General features: G+C 42.7%; 1 protein-coding gene across 2 annotated transcripts in view; it reads right to left on the bottom strand.

Annotated features, from left to right (window-relative positions):
- The window catches only part of THSD4 (thrombospondin type 1 domain containing 4), a 1,135,048-nt gene that overhangs the window by 1,009,600 nt on the left and 102,387 nt on the right, over nucleotides 1-23,061 (bottom strand). The window contains exons 2-3 of one of the 2 annotated variants that reach the window (XM_073586946.1): nucleotides 18,734-18,857; nucleotides 15,325-15,394 (exon numbers count right to left, since the gene is read on the bottom strand). In XM_073586946.1, the coding sequence (XP_073443047.1) occupies nucleotides 15,325-15,394; nucleotides 18,734-18,762 (99 nt within the window). In that variant the 5' untranslated portion in view covers nucleotides 18,763-18,857. Of the gene's footprint in view, nucleotides 1-15,324; nucleotides 15,395-18,733; nucleotides 18,858-23,061 lie in introns of those variants that run through there. The other variant, XM_073586947.1, reaches the window with a different exon arrangement.

The following is a 23,061-nucleotide window of genomic DNA, read 5'->3' as shown; positions in this document are numbered from 1 at the left end:
CAGAGAGCAGAACGATCTTTCTTTCCTGTTTTCTCTGGTGGCAAAGAGGTCTACCTCTGGCTGACCCCATCTGCGGACAATCTGGTGGTAAATATCTTTGTTCAAAGACCATTCTCCTTGTCTTAGAGCCTTGCGGCTTAAAAAGTCTGCTCTTACGTTGTCCTTTCCGCTGATGTGGAGCGCGGTTAAAGACAGAAAAAAATTTTCTGCTATCTGGAGGAGCCGTTCTGTTATCTGCATCAGAGCGCTGGAGCGGGTTCCACCTTGGTGGTTGACATATGCTACCGCTACTTGGTTGTCCGAGTGTATCCTCACATGATGGCCCTGTAGATACATAATGAGTTTCTTGACTGCCCGTTCTATCGCCAATAGCTCTCTCTGGTTGGATGAGATTTCAGAATCAGAATCCCACTGTCCCTGTAACACTATGTCCCCCATATGGGCTCCCCAACCAAAGGAACTTGCGTCTGTGGTTATAATACGGGTTATCTGTGTTATCCAGGGCACCCCTGATGCTAGGTTCTCGCTATCGAGCCACCATCTCAGCGATGTAACAGCTGAGGGGCTTAGCAACTGTTACCACCCACCTTTCGTGTCTCCCTCTTTCCTCATAGACTGTAAGCTTGAGAGCAGGGCCCTCACTCCTCTTGTTATTTGTTATAATCTACTGTATGTGATTATTGTTATGCTGTAATGTCTATTGTCTGTACAAATCCCCTCTGAAATGTAAAGTGCTGCAGAATATGTCGGCGCTATAAAAATAAAATTTATTATTATTATTATTATTAGCAACATTCGACCTTGTAAGGAGCCTTCCAGGGCCCTGCTATTAACCAAGACGTCATTTTGAAGGGCTCTGGTATGGAATTGTGCCCACCTGACTGCTGGGATGCATGAAGTTAGAGAGCCTAACAGGGACATGGCCTGTCTGAGGGTCATAGATGGACTATCAATTGCCCGAAGAACCTGCTCCTGTATCTTTTGTAATTTATCTAGTGGCAGCAGGCACTGCTGAGTCTCTGAATTTAGTAATAAGCCTAGAAACTTCTGTATTTTTAAGGGCTGGAGTCGGGATTTCTCGTAGTTTAAAATCCATCCGAGGTTTTCTAACCTGGATCTAGCTTTTTCTATCTGGGTTCTACAATGACCCACTGATTTTCCCACAATCAAGAAATCGTCTAAATATGGAATGATTAAGACGTCAACCTCCCGTAAATGAGCCATAACTTCGGCCACTATCTTTGTAAATACCCTGGGTGCTGCCGAGAGACGAAAGGGAAGGGCTCTATACTGATAATGACGCACTGTGCCATCTACTGAAACTGCCACCCTCAGGAACTGCTGGAAGTCTGTATGGATAGGTACATGATAGTACGCATCTTTCAAATCTATGACCGCCATAAAACAACCTTTAAACAATATTTTTATTGTTGTATTAATGGACTCCATTTTAAATGTACGATTAATCAAAAACTCGTTAAGGGAACGAAGGTTTATAATCGTTCTGAATGTCTTATCAGGTTTCTGGATTAGAAACAGGGGAGAGTAAAACCCTCTTCCTCTTTCAGCTTCTGGAACCTCCACCAGGACATTTTTTTGGCATAGGCTCAAGACTTCCGCTTCTAAAGCCGCTTGTTCGAGATGAGAAGATCTTAAGGGGGTTAGTTTAAAGGTATCCCGCGGGATCTGGGTAAATTCCAATCTAAGCCCGGTGGATATTACCTTGCGCACCCAGTCACTATTTGTAATCTGTGACCATGCCGGGAAGAAGGATGACAGTCTACCCCCCACGGGAATTGCTAGTCATTGATTTGGTCTCTTTTGATCTCTCGACGAGCGTGCGAACATATAGCCCGTACCTCTTCTCCTTCTGTCTTCCCATCTGGGGCGATCTCTAATAGGCGAAGAGTTGCGCCTTCTCCCCTGGCCGAATCTCCGTCTACCAAATGGACGACGGTAGGACGCAGACGAAAGGTTTGGGAATTTTTTCTTGTCGTCCCCCGCCTTCTCAAGCAGCTCGTCTAGGACAGCTCCGAACAAATATTCGCCCTCACATGGAATCGCACAGAGCTTTTCTCTGGACTGCATGTCTCCCTGCCAGCACTTTAGCCACAGGGCTCTGTGAGCTGCATTAGAGAGACCTGCTGCTCTGGCGGCCATTCTCACTGCATCCGCTGAGGCATCTGCTAGGAAGGCTGCTCCCTCTTGGATGGTCTGTAGGGCCCCAAGAATTGTCTGTCTTGATGTACCCTGTTTTAGTTGTGACTCCAACTGGTCCAACCAGACCATCATGGACCTGGCCGTGCACGTTGAAGCCACTGCTGGTCTTAAGGACCCGGCCGCCATTTCCCAGGTGTTTTTAAGGAAAGTATCAGCCTTTCTGTCTAGGGGATCTTTAAGGGATCCCATGTCCTCAAAGGGCAGCGAGGATTTTTTCGATGCCTTTGCAATGGCTGCGTCCAATTTGGGGGCTCTGTCCCAAGTATTCACTGCCGGATCGTCGAAGGGGTATCTGCGTTTGAGGGCTGGTGGTAGCGACCCTCCTTTATCCGGTTTTTTCCATTCTCTGTGGATCAGATCCTGGATCTTTTGATTTAACGGGAAGACTCTCCGCTTCCTCTGTTCCAGCCCACAGAGCATGACATCCTGCATGGACAATTGGGGCTTAGGCTCCTCTACCTCCATTGTCCCTCTGACTGCTTTGACCAGTTTGTCTACCCGGTCAAGAGGCAGACAAAATCGCCCAGAGTCCTCTTCTCCTGAGGAGGACGAGGGAGATGAAGCCTGGGAGTCTCTGCTTTTTCTCCACTCTACCGAGGAATCGGACTCCGCCGGGACCTCCCCCTTAGACTTTCCGGCTGGGACAAGGACTTTAGGGTTTCCCTCATTTCTGCCCTGACAATGTCCCTTAAACTCGCCGCTACCGCGGGCGACTCTTCTGCCACTGTCTGCTGAATACAGGGGGGCCACAATTTTTTGAGGCACGCGTCCGGTAATGGGCATGCACAGAGTGCGCATTCCCTATGTTTAGTCTTACTTGTAGCTTTTTTCCCCTAGAAAAAAACACAGAAGGGGGGTCCCGTCACTGAGTGAACTTTCACGAAGATCACTTACCAGTGCCACAATCAAGTACCGGAGAATGAGGGGGATTTCTTTCAGCCGATGCTCCTGTCTGCCTGGAGGAGCTCTTACGAGTGGACTGGTCACTTCGTCCCGGCCGCTCATTGCTGTCACAGGACACTTTCTTTTTCTGTTTGACCTGCCGAAGGTCATCCAGGGGCGGCAGTGATGTTTGCCGCTGCTGTCGCCCTTGCTTCTGCCGCTGCTGCTGCTGGTGTTGCTCTCGATCACTCTCCATTACCACTGCTGCTGTTGTACGCTGCTGCTTGCAATAATGTGGCCAAGGCAAGGTACCCTGCCGGGGTCCTGCCTAAATACCCCTCCTCCGGTCAGCAGTAGCGATGCCGCACCCCTCCCCCCCTTAACAGGGCTCCCTACCCCAGCTGGCGCCGGACCTGGTCCGAAAGCCGACGCTATCGGTGTTTCCGATGGGCGCCGCCATCTTGGACTCTTCGCGCATGCGCAGTGGCGCGCTGACCCGGAAGCGCATCCTCCGCCCGCCCCCTGACGTCACCGCTACCCCGGGAAAGACCGGAAGTCCCGCGGGACGCCCGGGAGCCCCGGAAGCAGCGCCACCCGGTCACAGCCCCTGCAGCTGGCCTAATCCCGGAGACGGACATCCTCCGGACGCCGCTCCCTGCTGCCCACGCCACCGCCGTGACACCCATCCTGGGCCAACGTGGCGTCCTCCAGGAGATCCGCACCAGGCCGAGGTAGGAGACCCCCTCGCTACCGGTACCGGCTGGCCGGCCTGGGATCCGGCTCTTCTGTAGGATCCCGTCCCCTCAGGAACAGGAAACCAAACTGATGAGTGGGAGAGGTGCCGCCCTTTTTGTATCTGTAGGTTTCCTGTTCCTATAGGGCGGATCCCCTCTCTCGTGGTGCTGTCATGGGAGTCCGAATAAAGATATAAATAAACTGGAGCAGTGGGCAGCAACTAACAGAATGGTTTTTAACAGGGAAAAATGCAAAGTACTACATCTGGGCAATAAAAATGAAAAAGTATATACAGAATGGGAGGAATAGGGCTAAGCAACAGCAAATGTGAAAAAGACATGGGTATACTAATAGATCACAGACTGAATATGAGTCAACAGTGTGATGCAGCAGCAAAAAAGGCAAATGCAATTCTAGGATGTATTAACAGAAGCATACAGTCTAGATCACGTGAAGTCATTATTTCCCTCTACACCTCTTTGGTCAGACCTCATCTGGAATATTGTGTCCAGTTTTGGGCACCACATTTTAAAAAAGACATCAACAAACTGGAGCAAGTTCAGAAAAGAGCGACCAGAATGGTGACCGGTCAGCAAACCCTGTCTTATGAGGAAAGGTTGCAGGATTTGGGAATGTTTAGTTTGCAAAAGAGAAGACTGAGAGGAGACTTAATAGCTGTCTACAAATATCTAAAGGGCTGTCACATTGTAGAAGGATCATCTTTATTCTCATTTGCACAAGGAAAGACTAGAAGCAATGGGATGAAACTGAATGGGAGGAGACACAGATTAGATATTAGAAAAAACTTTTTGACAGTTAGAGTGATCAATGAGTGGAACAGGCTGCCACGAGAAGTGGTGAGTTCTCCTTCAATGGAAGTCTTCAAATAGAGGCTGGACAGACATCTGACTGGGATGATTTAGCGAATCCTGCTTTGAGCAGGGGGTTGGACCAGATGGCCCAGGAGGTCCCTTCCAACTCTACGATTCTATGATTTTATGTATTGATTGGTGGGGGTTTGACTACTTGCACCCAATCAGCAAAATATGGAACTTTGTGTCCTAATTAGACTGGAATGGCATGTACAACTTGATCATTGATCCATTCATTCCCTCAGTGACTGCACTTGTTTTTTCTGGAAGCCCCAAAGCGAATGAATGGAGGTGCAGTCACATATCCCACCTGCCACTCCATTTGAAAATTGGGATAAGTGTTCTATCGACGATAAAACTTCCTCATTCTTCCGATTGGTGCAGTTTCTAATGGTCGAACCTAAATGATCACCTATCCTGTGGAGCCCATGAATCAGTGATAACTTGGTTTAACTAAAGAACACCATTAATGTAAACTACCATATTTATATATCCCAGTTATGGGGGTGCACAGTAGATGTGCAGGAGCCGCCTGTGTTTTACAGTCGATGCTCCACTATAATCAGGATAACTACTGACAGATATTTGCATATAGCTGTAGGGTGGGCCCCTAGAGTCCATTCTCATGGTGGGACCAGACACCCCAGTTTGACCCTGAATCTGATCAGTATTAAAAAGGATGGATTTATCATCTGCATTAGTGAAAAGTCTAAAGTAGCCAATTGTAATGACTATACAGTTTTGTGGATGAAACAGCTGTTCATCTGCAAAATCAAGTGACTGTATAATTAAGGAAATGACGATAAGTCGCTGCAAGTTTTTGCCGCATCTCAGATGATCCATTTGGCTTTACCTCTATGGAGCAAAGCTGCACACAGTTGTCCCAACAAGATCATGAAAAAAAACTGGTTCAAAAGTGGCATTCTATTTTATTTCATTCTTGCTGCTCCCCAGAATATTTATTTTTTTAATTTTTAAAATTTGCCATATAGTTGCAGAGATATGAACCTTTTTATATACTGCACCCGATAAGCAAATTTTTATGGTCTTTACAAACGGGCGTAGAGTCACAATATTCTCAAGAGGTGCGGCTTTTGGTTCCTCTGCATGATTACCCTTTGAAGAATGCCCACTTGGCAAAGACCATATGAATAAGCCTAATGGCCCCCTAAATACAAAGGCCTGGAACTGTATAGCAGTTTTTTTTTTTAAATTGTGTACTAAGCAAAGTGGGAAAAAAATGGCAAAAACTGTTCACTTTTGTCCTGGGGTTAGGTCCTCTTTAAAGAAAGAGCACCAGGTCACAATAAAAAAAAATCACAATAAATGTCTAAGGAAAATGTGAAATCACCTAGGCCTCACATACTAATACATAAAGTAGTCCAAAAAAGCTGGCAGTAAACTTACAGAAATTAAAAAGAAAGGAATTTAAAATGCAGGGCACCTGGTATTCATTGTTTCACACGAAAACCCCACAAACATTAAACAGATCTCTTAGACTTGAAGGGGATGATGATATATGGTACTTATTTTGAAAATCTATATCAGAATCAATTTGCTTTTTTAAGTTTTACCACCTAATTTTAAAATGAGCGCAGCTCTAATTGGATTTGTAAAATGATCAATCAGAGATAAATACTTTGCAGCCATTTTCAAAGCAAGTACACTAGCCTGATGAGGTTTGAGATCCGTTTAATTATGTGGGCAGTTTGAATTGACAGATCCGCTTTAGAAGCTCTGCTAATCTGCTTTAAAGTACTGAGAAAATAGATTTGTCCTACATAACATTACTGTACAGTGTCTGGAGGAAAGTTGCCAACTGTCTGTACATTCTGGACAGTCTGTCAGAAAAGAGTTTTCTTTCCAGCGTCAGTTCAGTGTGTATATATCATTTTATTATATTGTTGATATATTTACGCTGTGGAGTATTATTCATGGTTTATATATTTATGGTGTCTATGGTGTCGTATAATTCTATTTTCTACAGAAAATGTCTAAAACACATAATACAGCACAAGTAATTAAAGAATAACTAAACTTTCATGTTTTTTATAAGTTTGTCAAGTCTGGATAGTTAGGAAAGTGTGCAAATCCCTTTATTAGGGAATTGGGCTTCATTCCTGTAAGAAAACAGACAGTTGTTCTGAAAAGTTTACATACCCTGGCAGAATTTTTGCTTTCTTGGCATTTTTTTCAGAGAATATGACTGATAACACCAAAACTTTTTCTCCACTCATGGTTAGTGGTTGGGTGAAGCCATTTATTGTCAAACTACTGTGTTTTCTCTTTTTAAATCATAATGACAACCCAAAACATCCAAATAACTCTGATTAAAAGTTTACATACCCCATTTCTTAATACCGTGTATTGCCCTCTCTAATATCAATGACAGCTTGAAGTCTTTTGTGGTAGTTGTGGATGAGGTTCTTTATTTTCTCAGATGGTAAAGCTGCCCACTCTTCTTGGCAAAAAGCCTCCATTTCCTGCAAATTCCTGGGCTGTCTAACATGAATTGCGCACATGAGATCTCCCCAGAGTGGCTCAATGATATTGAGGTCAGGAGACTGAGATTGCCACTCCACAACCTTCACTTTGTTCTGCTGTAGACTTGGCCATGTGTTTTGGATCGTTGTCAAGTTGGAACGTCAAAGTACATCCCACGTGCATCTTCTGGGCTGATGATTGCAAATTTGCCTCCAGTATTTGCTGATTATGTGCTGTATTTATCTTTCCTTCAACTTTAACCAAGCTCACATATCCCCAAAACATCAGCGATCCACCTCCGTGTTTTACAGTAGGAATGGTGTTCCTTTCATCATAGGCCTTCTTGACCTCTCTCCAAATGTAACGTTTATGGTTGTAGCCAAAAAGTTTAATTTTGGTCTCATCACTCTAAATTACCTTGTTCCAGAAGTTTTGAGGCTTGTCTCTGTGCTGTTTTGAGTACTGTAGGTGAGATACTTTGTGGCATTTGAGCAGTAATGGCTTTCTTCTGGTGACTCGACCATACAGCCCATGTTTCTTCAAGTGCTTCCTTATTTTGCATCTTGAAACATCCACACAGCTAGTTTTAAGAGAGTCCAGTATTTCAGCTTATGTTATTTGTGGGTTTTTCTTTGCATCCCGAACAATTTTCCTGGCAGTTGTGGATGAAACTTTTGTTGGTCTACCTGACCGTGGTTTTGTTTTTACAGAGCCCCTGATCTTCCATTTGTTAATCACAGTTTAAATGCTGCTGACTGGCATTATCAATTCCTTGGATATCTTTTTGTATACCTTTCCTGTTTTGTAAAGTTCAACTATCTTTTCCCATAGATCCACTGACAATTCTTTTGCTTTCCCCATGATTCACAATCCAGAAACATCAGTGGCTGGATGAAGGATGCAAGAGTCTGTCTGGATCCCAGAAACTCACTGAGCTTTTATGCACACATTGATTACAAGCAAACAGGTCACAGGTGAAGATGTTACCTTTAGTAGCTATTCAAACCCATTTGTGTCAACTTCTGTGAATGTTATCATGCCAAAATCATTAGACTAAGTAAACTTTTGATCGGGGTCATTTGAATATTTTGGGTTGTCATTATGATTTAAAAAGAGAAGACACAGTAGTTTGACAATAAATGGCTTCACCCAACCACTAACCATGAGTGGAGAAAAAGTTTTGGTGTTATTATTCATATTCTCTGAAAAAAATGCCAAGAAAGCAAAAATTCTGCCAGGGTATGTAAACTTTTCAGCACAACTGTATTGCATGGCATGTAAGTGGGTTCCAACGCCCTGCTTTTCACTAGTCTATTCGCCTGCATTAATAACAGAGCAAGCTCAATTCGAGTACAGATGATGGCAGTGAAATTGTCAGCATTTTTCAGAAGAATCTCCTGTAGCAGGTACGACTGTCCTCAGCCTTAGAGCTTACTCACACAAGGGTAAAAATTGGATGAGGGCAGTGCAAGGTATTGCACTTGGACCAATGTTATTTAATGAGGCAGTGTAGATCTGCATATTTTTTCTCAGCTATATTCTGCATGAGAAAATCGGTTTTATACCTCAGCAGCTATTAATTCTTTACTGGACCATTTACAGATTGCAATACTACAGAATTGTAATGTATCCGTAATAATCTGATGCCGTACTGATGCTCCGAAAAGCAGGCAATTTTTTTTGCACTGTCCGATTTCAGCATGCTGCAATTCTTTTCTCATGCTGGATACAGCTGAGAATAACATACACAGATCAGCCCTGCCTCACTGAATAACATTGGTCTAAGTGCAATGCGACTTTTTTTTTTATTGGATTGCACTCGTCTGATTTATACGCAAGTGTGAGCGAACTCTCTGTGATACAGGTACTCACCATTTCACTGCCATCTTCTGTACTCCAAATGATTCAATTCTGATAGCGTGCAGGCAAACAGACTGGGGAGAAAGCAGAGGTTTTGAGCTATTACCATGCAATTTTTTTTTACAGAAATTTAGTCAAATCTCTTGATAAAGTGATTTGCAACATTCTCTAACTTTCCATGGTACAAAGAAATATAACAGAAATAAGTTAGTTCATCTTTAAAGTCAGTTTTCTGGCATATCTGTCCTAAAAATCTGCAATTTTTTGAACTTCGCTGCCTATTGAGAAAAGAATATAATCTAATTCCATGCCCATATGCCATTGACAGCACCAGAGAGGACTGAAGGAGAAGTGTGGTTTCCATGTAGTTGATGTATCTGTTACCTCCCATTAGCTAAATTGCTTTAGGGCTTTATTTTATGGCTTTGTAACCATGCAGATTAGTCATTAATCCAAATACCAGCTTGTATTAACGCACAGCATAATTTCATGAGGCACACAATTTTATATACAATTACAACTATAATACAAGACACGAAATGTTAATATTCTTTCAACACTGGGCTAAGGCTATGTGCACACATTGAGTAAATGGATGCAGAAATTTCAACACCATTTCTGAATCTCTTGGCAGGAAAAACAGCGCATTTTGGACCTGGGTTTTTGACTGATTTGAGTTGAAGTCAATGGTGAAAAACACATGGTAAAAACGCACAGAAAATTGACATGCTGCAGATTATTTTCTGCATCAAATCTTTCACTATAGGCAGTGACACAGACAGTTACATCTCTTAGGAATTACCCGGCCACTGCAGGGTCCCTGGATGCAGATGGATATTTGAGATATGTTTTGGGTCCCACAGGCCCATTTTTCTCCAACTCCCCTGATGAATCCCCAAGACTGGGGAAGAAACGTGTAGGGAGATTTATACCCTTTATTGATGTGGGGGATACTCCCTTTTTACTTTTTGGATGGTGGATTGTCCATAGCAGGATAGACTTGTTAGGACGGGAGCAACGCAGAGGCCACGACAGGGAGCTAGTATAAAACTATTTTATAACTTTTTTGACGCCCCTTCTATCTCTCTCTCCCTTGTACAACTGGTCAGAACTGAATCCACTGTGGAGCACACGCCTGCTTATATTGGTGAGACCAAACCATTTTTTAATCGAGTACTGGTTCGCACGAGCACTTTATTCATTTGGTTTTTCATGTGTCATGTTTTTTGTCCTTTTTAAGTTTGGGATTAAAAGTTATGTTTTCATGTATAGGGAGACTCTCCAAGCTTTGCTCTCTGCACCAGATCTGCAAGACAAAAATAAGCAACGTGTGCATGACACTACAAGTTACTCATTGAATTTGCTGGCATCAGGACTACTTCAGGTTTTTCTAGCAAATCTACATGGCAAAAATGCACCAAAACACACCAAATCTGGAACGTGTGCACATTGCATTTTTGCTGCGTTTGTTATGCATATTTTAAGCTGTGTTTTAAGATACCGTCAGAAGCTATGAAATTTTAGAAATCTCATGCACACTCATTGTTTTTTTTTCCCTGACTGAATTGGAAAATTACATGTCACTTCTTTCAATATTTTTTCAACATTTTTTTCAGCATGCTTTCACCCAGAGAAAGCAATAGGTAAGTGCAAAAACACAGCAAAAACGCAGTAAAAAATGCAGGTATCAGGTTTTGCTGTGTTTTTAGTGAAAAGGCAGGTACAGCAGAATGTGAAATCCATTTGTTTTTGTGATTTTCCCAATTTTAAACCATGTCTCGGTCTCATCACCTGAGAATAACAGTTAGGAGTAGTACAATTTAATTAGGATTAGTTCAGTTCAATTAAATTAGTTATGTGTGTAAAGTAAACATTGGATGACCAAGGCATGAAATTGAACAATGCCTGACCAACTCAAGGGCTGACCAAAGTGTGAACAGTGTCCTACAATCTCATGTCAGAGTGACAGCTAGCTAGCGCTGTCACTCGGGAAACCAGGGCTGATTAACAGGCAGCAGAGTGTTTACTCATTGCGGTGAGAGTCTGCAGCGCTGGCCACAGTAACTTGGCTGTAGGACCTGCGGGGAGGGCGGAGCAGTGGTGAGACTCCCAGAGGTCGCAGGACCTGCGGTCACGTGACCGCGCATCAGAGGGAGTGGGCGGAGCTACGGACAAGCTCCCGGGACGCTACCAGCTGTACAGGGAATGATGTGGCACAGAGAATTACAGTAGTGAAGCATGCAATCGGGTCATACACGGGGCGGGCGGCGAGGTACAGGAGGGAAGTACAGAGGCAGGTCAATCAACGTAGCCAAGGGTCATACACAGAACGAGCAGCGCGGTACAGGAGGGGTATGCTCAAGAAGGGTCAGAGTCGTAGCCAGGGGTTATACACACTCAACTAGGAGTATAAACGACAGGGGACTGCACTCCCCTGAAGCTATAAAAAACCTCCCCAGACCCAAAGAGAGGCTCTCCCCATTAACTCCTACACCACCTGCCCAGCATTCTAAATAAACCATGACAACTCAATGCTCTGCCAATGTCTTTGGTAAACTATTCTCAACCAATTCACCTCCCCCTAATGTTACATTTTAATTGTGTATTGGTTCATTAACTTTCTTGTTCAGAATAGTCACTATTTTTTTTTTAGACATAAAAACCCTTTTCCACTAAATAATTTTATGAAATTACCTTTTTTTTTCCAAAAATGGTTTTATGGTTTAATAATAATAATACATTTTATTTCTATAGCGCCGACATATTCCGCAGCACTTTACATTTCAGAGGGGACTTGTACATATGGTTTCACATATGTCTTACATTAGTGAGCTGTAATCAAGCTTCTGTGGTGGAAGCAAAGCTGAACTTTGGGATCTTGAAAAACGCAACACAAACACAGCAAAAATCGCAGCAAAACCTGCTTTTTGTAAGCAGCTTCTTTACTGCCAAGAGAGCAGGTTTTGCCTGCAGAAAAAAATAAACAGCAAAAATGCAACGTGTGAAAAAAGCCTAATACTTCAAGAACATAACCCATTTACCCCTATCTACGGCATACAACATTTTTCTAATTTTGGTTCTAGACATTACCACAATGAATTTTAAACAAAACAATTCAGATGCTGTTGAAGTTCAGACTTTCAGCTTTCATGTGAGGGTATCCACATTAAAATTGGATGAAGGGTTTAGGAGTTTCAGCTCCTTAACATGTGCCACCCTGTTTTTAAAGGGACCAAAAGTAATTGGATAGATTAAATAATTGTAAATAAAATGTTCATTTCTAGTACTTGGTTGAAAACCCTTTGTTGGCAATGACTGCCTGTAGTCTTGAACTCATGGACATCACCAAATGCTGTGTTTCCTCCTTTTTGATGCTCTGCCAGGCCTTTACTGTGGTGGTTTTCAGTTGCTGTTTGTTTGTTGACCTTTCTGTCTGAAGTTTAGTCTTTAACAAGTGAAATGCATGCTCAATTGGGTTGAGATCAGGTGACTGACTTGGCCATTCAAGAATATTCCACTTCTTTGTTTTAAAAACTCCTGGGTTGCTTTGGCTTTATGTTTTGGGTCATTGTCCATCTGTAGTATGAAACGACGACCAATCAGTTTGGCTGCATTTGGCTGGATCTGAGCACACAGTATGGCTCTGAATACCTCAGAATTCATTCGGCTGCTTCTGTCCTGTGTCACATCATCAATAAACACTAGTGACCCAATGCCACTGGCAGCCATGCATGCCCAAGCCATCACACTGCCTCCGCTGTGTTTTACAGATGATGTGGTATGCTTTGGATCATGAGCTGTACCACGCCTTTGCCATACTCTTCTCTTTCCATCATTCTGGTAGAGGTTGATCTTGGTTTCATCTGTCCAAAGAATGTTCTTCCAGAACTGTGCTGGCTTTTTTAGATGTTTTTTCGCAAAGTCCAGTCTAGCCTTTTTATTCTTGATGCTTATGAGTGGCTTGCACCATGCAGTGAACCCTCTGTAATTACTTTCATGCAGTCTTCTCTTTGTGGTAGATTGATACGCCTACCTCCTGGAGAGTGTTGTTCACTTGGTTGGCTATTGTGAAGTCTCTTCACCATGGAGATTATTCTGCGATCATCCACCACTGCTGTCTTCCGTGGTCGCCCAGGTCTTTTTGCATTGATGAGTTCACCAGTGCTTTCTTTCTTTCTCAGTATGTACCAAACTGTAGATTTTGCCACTCCTAATTTTGTAGCAATTTCTCGGATGGGTTTTTTCTGTTTTTGCAGCTTAAGGATGGCTTGTTTCACCTGCATGGAGAGCTCCTTTGACCACTTGTTTCCGTCACAGCAAAACCTTCCAAATGCAAGCACCACACCTCAAATCAACTACAGGCCTTTTATCTGCTTATTTGAGAATGACATAACAAAGGGATTGCCCACACCTGTCCATGAAATAGCTTTGGAGTCAATTGTCCAATTACTTTTAGTCCCTTTAAAAACAGGGTGGCACATGTTAAGGAGCTAAAACTCCTAAACCCTTCATCCAATTTTAATGTTGATACCCTCAAATGAAAGCTCAAAGTCTGAACTTCAACTACATCTAAATTGTTTTGTTTAAAATTCATTGTGGTAATGTCTAGAACCAAAATTAGAAAAATGTTGTCTCTGTCCAAATATATATGGATCTAACTGTACATAGGACTCTGCCATTTATATTATAAACAACACCTCAAAAGATAGCACGTTGGCAGGACTTTAGTCTTTAATGTCTTCAGTAGAAAGATACATGGCCTCAAACATATAATAGAAGGTATGCCAACCTGAGACAAGATAAGGACTTGCAGGTGATTTATAAAACAATGTTGTTAAACTGGCACCCACAAACGCATCGCATTTCTGCAAACTACAATATGGGCCAATTCATCACTCCAATTTATGGAAATCAGTTTCACCAACAGTTTGGCGCCACATACTTCAAAATAGCGAAAGCAGTTCATGAATTCGACACAGTCTAAAGTGCTCTTTATGCTTGTCTTTAACCAGTTTTTGCGTTTTTTTTAGCACCAAAGTTGCAAAAAATGTGTCAAACTGAAAACTCATTCAGAAACCTTACACCAGGCAGTGACCGGAGTTAGATGGACCATAAAAATATGACATTTGGTAAAAGTTGTATTTCATGAATCTGTCAAAAACACTCCCATCCTAAGAACAGTGTTCCCAAAGTCTTCTTTAAAGAAGCAGTCCTCCCATCAAAGATTTTATCCTCTTAATATATTGCAGCCATCATATTATTTAATAACTGTGTGTACTTACAATTGCTCGTTTTGCCTTTCTACCCAGCTAAATCTTCTCTTTTCCATTAGGTCTATGGCATCACATGATTAAAAATTGACTAGCTGAATCCTTCTAAGCGCTATCTTGAAACAGGAAGTCTCTTGTCCCTGCATGAGTCAGAAGTAACTGCAAAAGTCCCTGGCAAGTGGAAGAGGGAGCAGCTGGGTCAGGAGTTGAAGAGGGGAATGATTCATGCAGTAAAAAGAGACTTTTTATTTCTACATAGAGCAGAGAAAAGTGAAGAATTAATGGAGTATAAAGGCAAAATAAGCAAATGTAATTACGTACATAGTGCTGATGACTAAGTGCCGGGTATTGAGGCAAGAGACACGCACGAGTTTCTCGCATTGCAGTCGCAAGTGTGACCCCGACCTTAGGCACATAGTCGTATGGAAAAAGTGGTATCCCAAAAATAGTAGTATATCCCCTACACATAAAATAGAGGATAATTTGTTCGTGATTGGGGATCCCAGTGATTGGAGATCCACAAAATGGGGCTCTGTAGAGCCTTGTCTTGAAGAGAGTGAAAGGTGAGCAAGCTTGATCTTCATTTCATTCATTGTCTATGGGACTGCTGGAAATAGCCGAGTACAGAGCTCAGCTATTTTCGACAGTCCCACTGACAATGAATGGAATAGAGGTCAAGCATGCTCATCTTCGCAATGCTGAACCTCCAAAAATAAACACCTCCAAAAATATAAAAGAGCTTATTTTTAACCACGGTAAATTTTATTTGCTAAATTAGGAGAGATTAGCAACAGACCAAAATAAATGTTGTCACTGGATTTACTGAAGCCCGTGTAAGCTCGGGTGCCCAAAGTTTAAATATGCAAGTTTATTCAGTAAAGGACCCAAGATGATTTTTCTACAAATGGAAACATATAAGCTAAAGGGGGACCGCTGATCACTCTTGTGCTGCTGCACAGGCTGAAAATTACATTACGAAGTGAAAAGTCGAGATTTCTTACCTTTCTGTGGTCAACTGACAGCTGTGAGAAAACCAGCTGAAATCCTAACAATACTATGGAGCTGACCAATCTGCAAAGAAAAACAGAGCCGGTAATGTAAAGATAATTTAATATTCACCCCAGCATTCCAGCCGCATACCAGTACATCGACTAGTGATTACAGATGCCGCATTCTTTCATAATGACGTCTCCTTACACTGTACACACAAGTAAAAAGGGAAACATTTGCTTCATTAATTCAGAAAAACATAATCCTTTTCACAATGGGGTCATGTGGAGCTCAATGTACCTGTTGATACACTGAGTGAGGTTTCCTTCTATTTCTGGCAATGAAGTTTAGATGTGTTCAGTGGGTGGAAAATACAGCGCAACGTACATAATAGAGATAATAAGTTGTAAGAGGGGGTGTCCAACCCTGTAGCATTTTTTTACAAACTGCTTACAATAGTCTAAAATAGCTAAGAGTATTATTTGCATTACCAATCTCTTGCCGCTCCCATTTGATTCTTCTCTAGTCCTCCACCAGTCTCTTGATCACATAACTCCAGCAGTTAGCTGCAGGGGTCGCTTGCAGAGTTCCACATGGCAGGAGCACAGTAAGAAGAGATCCGCAGAACAAGACACTTAAGCCCCCGTTACACACTGCGATATCGCTAGTAATATCGCTGTAAAGTCACCGATTTTGTGACGTTGCAGCGATATTACTAGCGATATCGCTGCATGTGATACTTACCTCCGACCGGCTCCCCCGCTGCTCATCGCTGGTCGTGCGAGATGCTCCTGGATCATTCCTCATCGGTCACTTCCTGCGGCGCTTCCTGCTGTGACGATGAGCGACGCTTGGAGCCAGGCGGGAGGACGCAGGATCGCCTCGTCTGACAGGTAAGTAGCGATCACCGACCCCAGCGATGTCGCTAGTGAGATCTGCCTGTGTGGCAGCTCACTAGCGACCACCTAGCGATGCACCAGCGATCCTGACCGCGTCATATCGCTGGTCGGGATCGCTGGTGAGTCGCTAGGTGAAACTATACATTTACAGTATATCCCCATTAGGCCTTATTTCTTTATTTATCCATGAAAAACACTGATCTGATGATACATTGGCCAAACTATGATGACACACAGATCGAAAACATTGAGGACACCGGCAAAAAATTTTTTTTTCGCATACATGAAAAATACTGACGTGTGAATTAGGCCTTAGAGTGGAGTGGCAGTGCTCTCTAATGTCTGCAATAAAGCAACTTTTTTTATTTTAGATATTTGACTACTCTTGTGGTTTACACTAATATTTTTGTTTCCTATTATTAGACACGGTTGTCCCAATCAAGCGGGGCTGACAATTGTAGAGTTCCATATCACAGGACCACAATAAACAGAGATAGGCAGAACAAGGAACTTATATCCTCGTTAGGCCTCATTTATTTATCCATGGAAAACACTGATGACACACAGATCGAAAACACTGATGACACTGGCACTATTTTTTTTGCATACGTGAAAAATTCTGACGTGTGAATGAGGCCTTAGAACTGAGTGGCAGTGCTCTATAATGTCTGCAAAAACAACTGAGATTTTATTTTATATATTTGATTGCATTTGAAGCTTACACCATTTTTTTGCTTCATATTGTGCCAGACACTGTTGTCCCGGTCAGTTATTATTTTATTATTATAGTTGGACTTGGTGTGTTGTGCACATTCTCTTTTGTCTTTAGTTATGTACCGGGATGATCATTAACTTGCAAATTTTTTTTTATTAAAGTGATTGAATCATCAGCCTGAACTAGAACCCATAACTGAATTCACAATCCCCAACCTCAGGGCTTACATCTGCCAATTTCTTCTGTCTGAATATCTGGACATTTCTGAAAAGAGTTACCGTATACTGTATCTTTTGGACTATAAGACTCTCCGGACCATAAGACGCACCTAGGTTTTAGAAGAGGAAATTAGAAAAAATAAATTGAAGCAAAAAATGTGGTTAATTCTGTACTTAATATCCCCTATCCTGGTATATATGGTACTCTCATCCTCATCCTGATACATATGGCTCTCATCCCTATCCTGGTCTGCATGGCCACCCTTATCCCTACCCTGGTATGCATGGCCCTCATCCTTATCCTGGTATGCATGGCTCCCTCATCCGTATCCTAGTGTGTGCCCCCTTATCCCTAATCTGGTATGCATGTCCCCCTTATCTCTAGTCTGGTAGGCATGGCCCCCTCATCCCTATCCTTGTAGGAATGGTCCCCCTCATCGCTATCCTGGCAGGAATGACTGCGCTCATCCTTACCCTGGTATGCAGGGCCCACATCTTGTCCTAGTATGCATGGTCCCCATCCCAGTCCTGGTATGCATGGCCCCATCCTTATCCTGGTATGATTGGTCTCCACCTTCTTCCTGGTATGCAAGAGCCCATCAGAAAACATTAAAAAAAAACATTACACTTACCTTCCCGGTGCTTCCTTGCAGCATTTTGTTCCAATGCCAGCAGCTGCTTTATGCTTGTAAGTAGCGCAAGGCATGAACATCATGTGCTGCTTGCAAGCTAAAGGGCAGCTGCCGGAATACTCACTGCTCTGCATGCCGGGACTGTTTGTGTGGAGAGCAGTGAGTATTCATTGCTCTTTTATAGCAAGCACAGTGTCAGCAGCTGCTGGAATCGGAACAACATGCTGTGAGGGCGCTCCAGGAAGGTAAGTGTAATGTTTTCTGATGGGGCCATGCATACCAGGACGGGGATTGGGGCCAATCTTACCAGTATGCTATTAAAGAGAAATTAATATTCATTGTCTTCCACGCCCATGGCCGTGGAATGCAGTGAATATTCATTTCTCTTTAGCAGCTGGTACAGGAATTAGCTGCAGCAGCCAGCTCATACCTCTGCGACCTGCTGCTTTACCGATGCTGCTCCACCACCTCCCCACCACTGCCAGAGCCGGTACATCAGGACTATAAGACGCACCCCCCTTTATGCTCCACATTTTAGGAGGAAAAAAGTATGTCCGAAAAATACGGTATTTACACCAGGCACTATATAGTAAGTGATAACAACAATTTGCAGAATTGTGAATCTTGCTTTGGACCACATACATGATAGGATGTGACTCCGGATCAGTGTAAGATAAGTAAAGTACTTTTTTTTCATTTTTATACACACACACACTATATATAATTAGGTCAATATAAATTCAGGAACTTATGCTACAATACAGTCTGAACTGATATTCCCACAAGTTTCAGATTACACCAAAAAAGGTTAAAAGCAGCTGTAATCACATACAAGAGTCTTTGACATGGTTTTTTGGAAAAGTGACATGATAAATACATTAGAAGTCATGCATTGTGCCTTACAAAACAGAACTTAAGGGAACACAGGTCTCTAGCAACAATGATGAACAACTCACCGTAAAGATACAATCAAACTGTCAACCATGTTCCTAGGAAATGAAGAATTGATGAAGCGTGAAAAAGCTTCCTGAAGGATGATAGCGTGGCCTTGATCTACTGATAATGCCAACAAATTCCAACCTGAAAAAAAACACATATAGAATATTAATTTTACAGAAATCATTCAAGTGCTTAGTTCCCGTGAAACTATGCTCAAAAAGAAATTAAAATACCATTGTTGGATTCTTACCATTAACAGCTCACCCCACATAATCAAAGTGTAATTAAATTACAAAAAAAGAAAAGAATATGTATTCTGCCTAAGAAGCACTAATGGGCAATACTGGTATACTGTGCCCTGGTCTCTGCCCCACATTTTAAAAAAGACATTGAAAAACTGGAGCAAGTTCAGAGAAGAGCAACCAGGATGGTGAGCGGGCTGCAAAGTTTTTCCTACAAGGAACAGTTAAAAGATCTGGGAATGTTCAGCTTACAATCAGAAAGGAAAGATCTGAAGGAATGTCACAGTGTAAAGGGATCATACTTAATAATAATAATAATAAATTTTATTTTTATAGCGCCGACATATTCCGCAGCACTTTACATTTCAGAGGGGATTTGTACAGACAATAGACATTACAGCATAACAATAATCACATACAGTAGATTATAACAAATACCAAGAGGAGTGAGGGCCCTGCTCGCAAGCTTACAGTCTATGAGGAAAGAGGTAGACACGAAAGGTGGGTGGTAACAGTTGCCCTGATTGTATGGACCAGCCATAATGTTAAGTGTGTAACAGTACAGACACAGAGGGCTAATGGATGCATAAAGCATGTGGGAACATGATGCTGGGAACCTGGTTATGGTAAAACTTTTGGCTCTGCCACACAGGGATAGGTTAGGTTAATGTGTTGAGGCGATAGGCCAGTCTGAATAAATGCGTTTTCAGGACACGCTTAAAATTGTGGGGATTGGGGACTAATCGTATTGACCTGGGAAGTGCATTCCAAAGAATTGGCGCGGCACGTGTAAAGTCTTGGAGACGGGAGTGGGAGGTTCTGACTATTGAGGATACCAACCTCAGGTCATCAGCAGAACGGAGGGCGCGGGTAGGGTGGTATACTAAAACAAGGGAGGAGATGTAGGGTGGTGCTGAGCCATGGAGGGCTTTGTGGGTGAGGGTAATAGGTTTATACTGAATTCTGGAGTGGATGGGTAGCCAGTGTAATGACTGGCACAAGGTAGAGGCATCGGTGTAACGATTGGTGAGGAATATGATCCTGGCTGCAGCATTCAAGACAGATTGGAGAGGGGAGAGTTTTGTAAGAGGGAGACCGATTAGAAGAGAGTTACAATAGTCGAGACGAGAATGAATAAGAGAAACAGTAAGAGTTTTTGCAGAGTCAAAAGTAAGAAAAGGTCGAATTCTAGAAATGTTTTTGAGGTGCAGATAACAAGAGCGAGCCAGTGATCGAATGTGGGGGGCAAAGGAAAGCTCGGAATCAAGTATGACCCCAAGACAGCGGGCATGTTGCTGGGGAGTAATAGTGGAACCACAGACGGAAATGGCAATGTCGGGTGTAGGTACATTAGTAGCGGGAGGAAACACAAGGAGTTCAGTCTTTGACAGGTTCAGTTTCAGATATAGTGAGGACATGATATTAGACACAGCGTTTAGACAATCGCCAGTGTTTTCTAGAAAGGCTGGCGTGATGTCAGGAGAAGAAGCGTATAATTGGGTGTCATCAGCATAGAGATGGTACTGGAAACCAAATCTACTGATTGTTTGACCAATAGGGGCAGTGTACAAGGAGAAGAGGAGGGGTACTTAGGGTACCGTTACACCTAGCGATGCACCAGCGATCCCGACTAGCGATATGACGCGGTCAGGATCGCTGGTGCATCGCTAGGTGGTCGCTAGTGAGCTGCCACTCAGGCAGATCTCACTAGCGACATCGCTGGGGACGGGGGTAGCTACTTACCTGTCAGACGCGGCGATCCTGCGTCCTCCCGCCCGGCTCCACGCGTCGCTCGTCGTCACAGCAGGAAGCGCCGCAGGAAGTGACCGACGAGGAATGGTCCAGCAGCTTCTCGCGCGATCAGCGATAACCAGCGGGGGAGCCGGTCGGAGGTAAGTATCACATGCAGCGATATCGCTAGCAATATCGCTGCAACGTCACAAAATCGGTGACTTTGCAGCGATATTGCTAGCGATATCGCAGTGTGTAACGGGGGCTTTATTCTCATTTGCACATGGAAACGCGAGAGATATTGAAATTTAACTGAAAGGGAGGAGACACAGATTAGATAAGAAAAAACTTTTGGACAGTGAGAATGATCAAAGAGTGGAACAGGATGCCACGAGAGGTGGCGAGTTCTCCTTCAATGGGTCTTCAAACAGATGATGGGCAGACATCTGTCTGAGATGGTTTAGTGAATCCTGCGCTGCTTTGCGCAGGGGGTTGGACACAGTGACCCTTGAGGTCACTTCCAACTCTAACATTCTATGAATCCCCACAGCATATGGTGCATGAGCGGAATCACAAGGCTGCAGTCACACAGAGAGACTATAAAGTTATCAATTTGTACCAGACAACCCCTTTAATTGTTTAAATGGAGAATAATACTTAATCTCCTGGTAACATAACTGCAAAATATTTGCATCTTATAACATCTATATTATATCCCTAATAAAATCTAAAGCAGTGCCTAGTTGTTGAGCACAGGTGGGAAGGAAGATTTGGTAGAAGAGATAATAGGTCACAGACTCATTCCTCTAGCTGTATAAGACAAATAATTGAAGTTTTAGCTAATTTTTTTATTTTTTTTCATGGACTTATTCTACAAAACATATATCAAATTCTGGCCAGCGGGCCAAATCTTGGATGCCAAAACAGTTGAAAGTAATGGTGGAGGAGGGGGCGCCAGATGACACTCCCACCTCCATCATAATTCCCCTACGATGACGTGATTAGAATGTGACAGCTGTGCAGAGCAGTGAAGAGCTTCAGAACACTCGCTGCGGAGACCGGAGCAGTGGGGGAACGAGGAGAGGGGAGGTTTTTGTTTTTTTAATATGGGGCTCATTAATCTGTGTGGAGCATTATGCTTTGCCATTATACTGTATGGAGCACTATGTAGGCCCATTAAACTCTATGGAGCACTATATGGGGCTATTATGCTGTATGGAACACTATGTGGGGCCATTATACTGTATTGGACTATGTGGGCCATTATACTGTATGGAACACTATGTGGGATCCATTATACTGTATAATGGACAATATGGGGCCATTATACTGTATGGTGCACTACGTGGGGTCCATTATACTGTATGGAACACTATGTGAGGCCATTATACTGTATGAAGCACTATGTGGGGCCCACTATACCGTGTGGATCACTATTTGGAGCCATTATACTCTATGGAGCACTATGTGGGTCCACTATACTGTTTAGAAGGGAATGCAGGACCCATTATACTGAATGAAGGACTATGTGGAGCCATTAAACTATATAGAGGACTAAGTAGGCCCATTATACTGTATGGAGGACTATGTGGGGTCCATTGTAGTGTGTGGAGAGCTCTGTGAAGATAACAGTTGGGGAATTATACTATGATGGGGGTCACTATACTTTGGAGAGGGGGGTAAAGTAGGGTCATAATAACGTGCATGTGGAAGGTACTGTGAGTGGAGGAATTCACCGTGGCGTATCTTACAGTGTTGGAGGAGCACTTTTGTTGGCATCACACTTTATCTGTATTATACAAGGTTTTTAATCCTTTTTATTACATATTTAAATTAGGCTATAGGCAACATGCCTTTTACTGCTCTTACATATACATGCCTTTTACTACTCTTACATAATATATTATATTACTCCAATATTTTATTCTAAGATCTATTAAAATGAACTTTGCTCGTGGGACTACCCCTTTAAGCATTTACAATGCAGGAAAAATGAAAAAAAAAAAAAGCTCATTTTTCATAATTTACCAATAATTATAGTCATATCTGTACACTGTGTGCCCAATAATTAGGCAATTTGCATATTTATGATTAATTTTATAATTAATCTACTACAGCGCAGTCAATCAATTCAAAACGTTAATAAACTAGAAACATGAATATATAAGACAATAAAAGTGAGGTTTTGTCTATGTGTGAAGAATTATTGGGATAATTCAAAATGTACAAAGATACATTTCTGACATTCAACCCCTTAACCCACGGAGCTTTTTTTGGTTTTGCATTTTCCTTTTTTGCTTCCCTCCTTCCCAGAGCCATAACTTTATGGCCGGGTGAGGGCTTATTTTTTGCGGGATGAGTTGTACTTTTGA

This window comes from Dendrobates tinctorius, unplaced genomic scaffold (genome assembly GCF_039654945.1).
Source record: "Dendrobates tinctorius isolate UK_male_01 unplaced genomic scaffold, ASM3965494v1 ptg000097l, whole genome shotgun sequence".
Taxonomy (NCBI): domain Eukaryota; kingdom Metazoa; phylum Chordata; class Amphibia; order Anura; family Dendrobatidae; genus Dendrobates; species Dendrobates tinctorius.
Note: the sequence above shows the minus strand (reverse complement) of the source record. Positions and strands in the feature narration are given on the sequence as shown.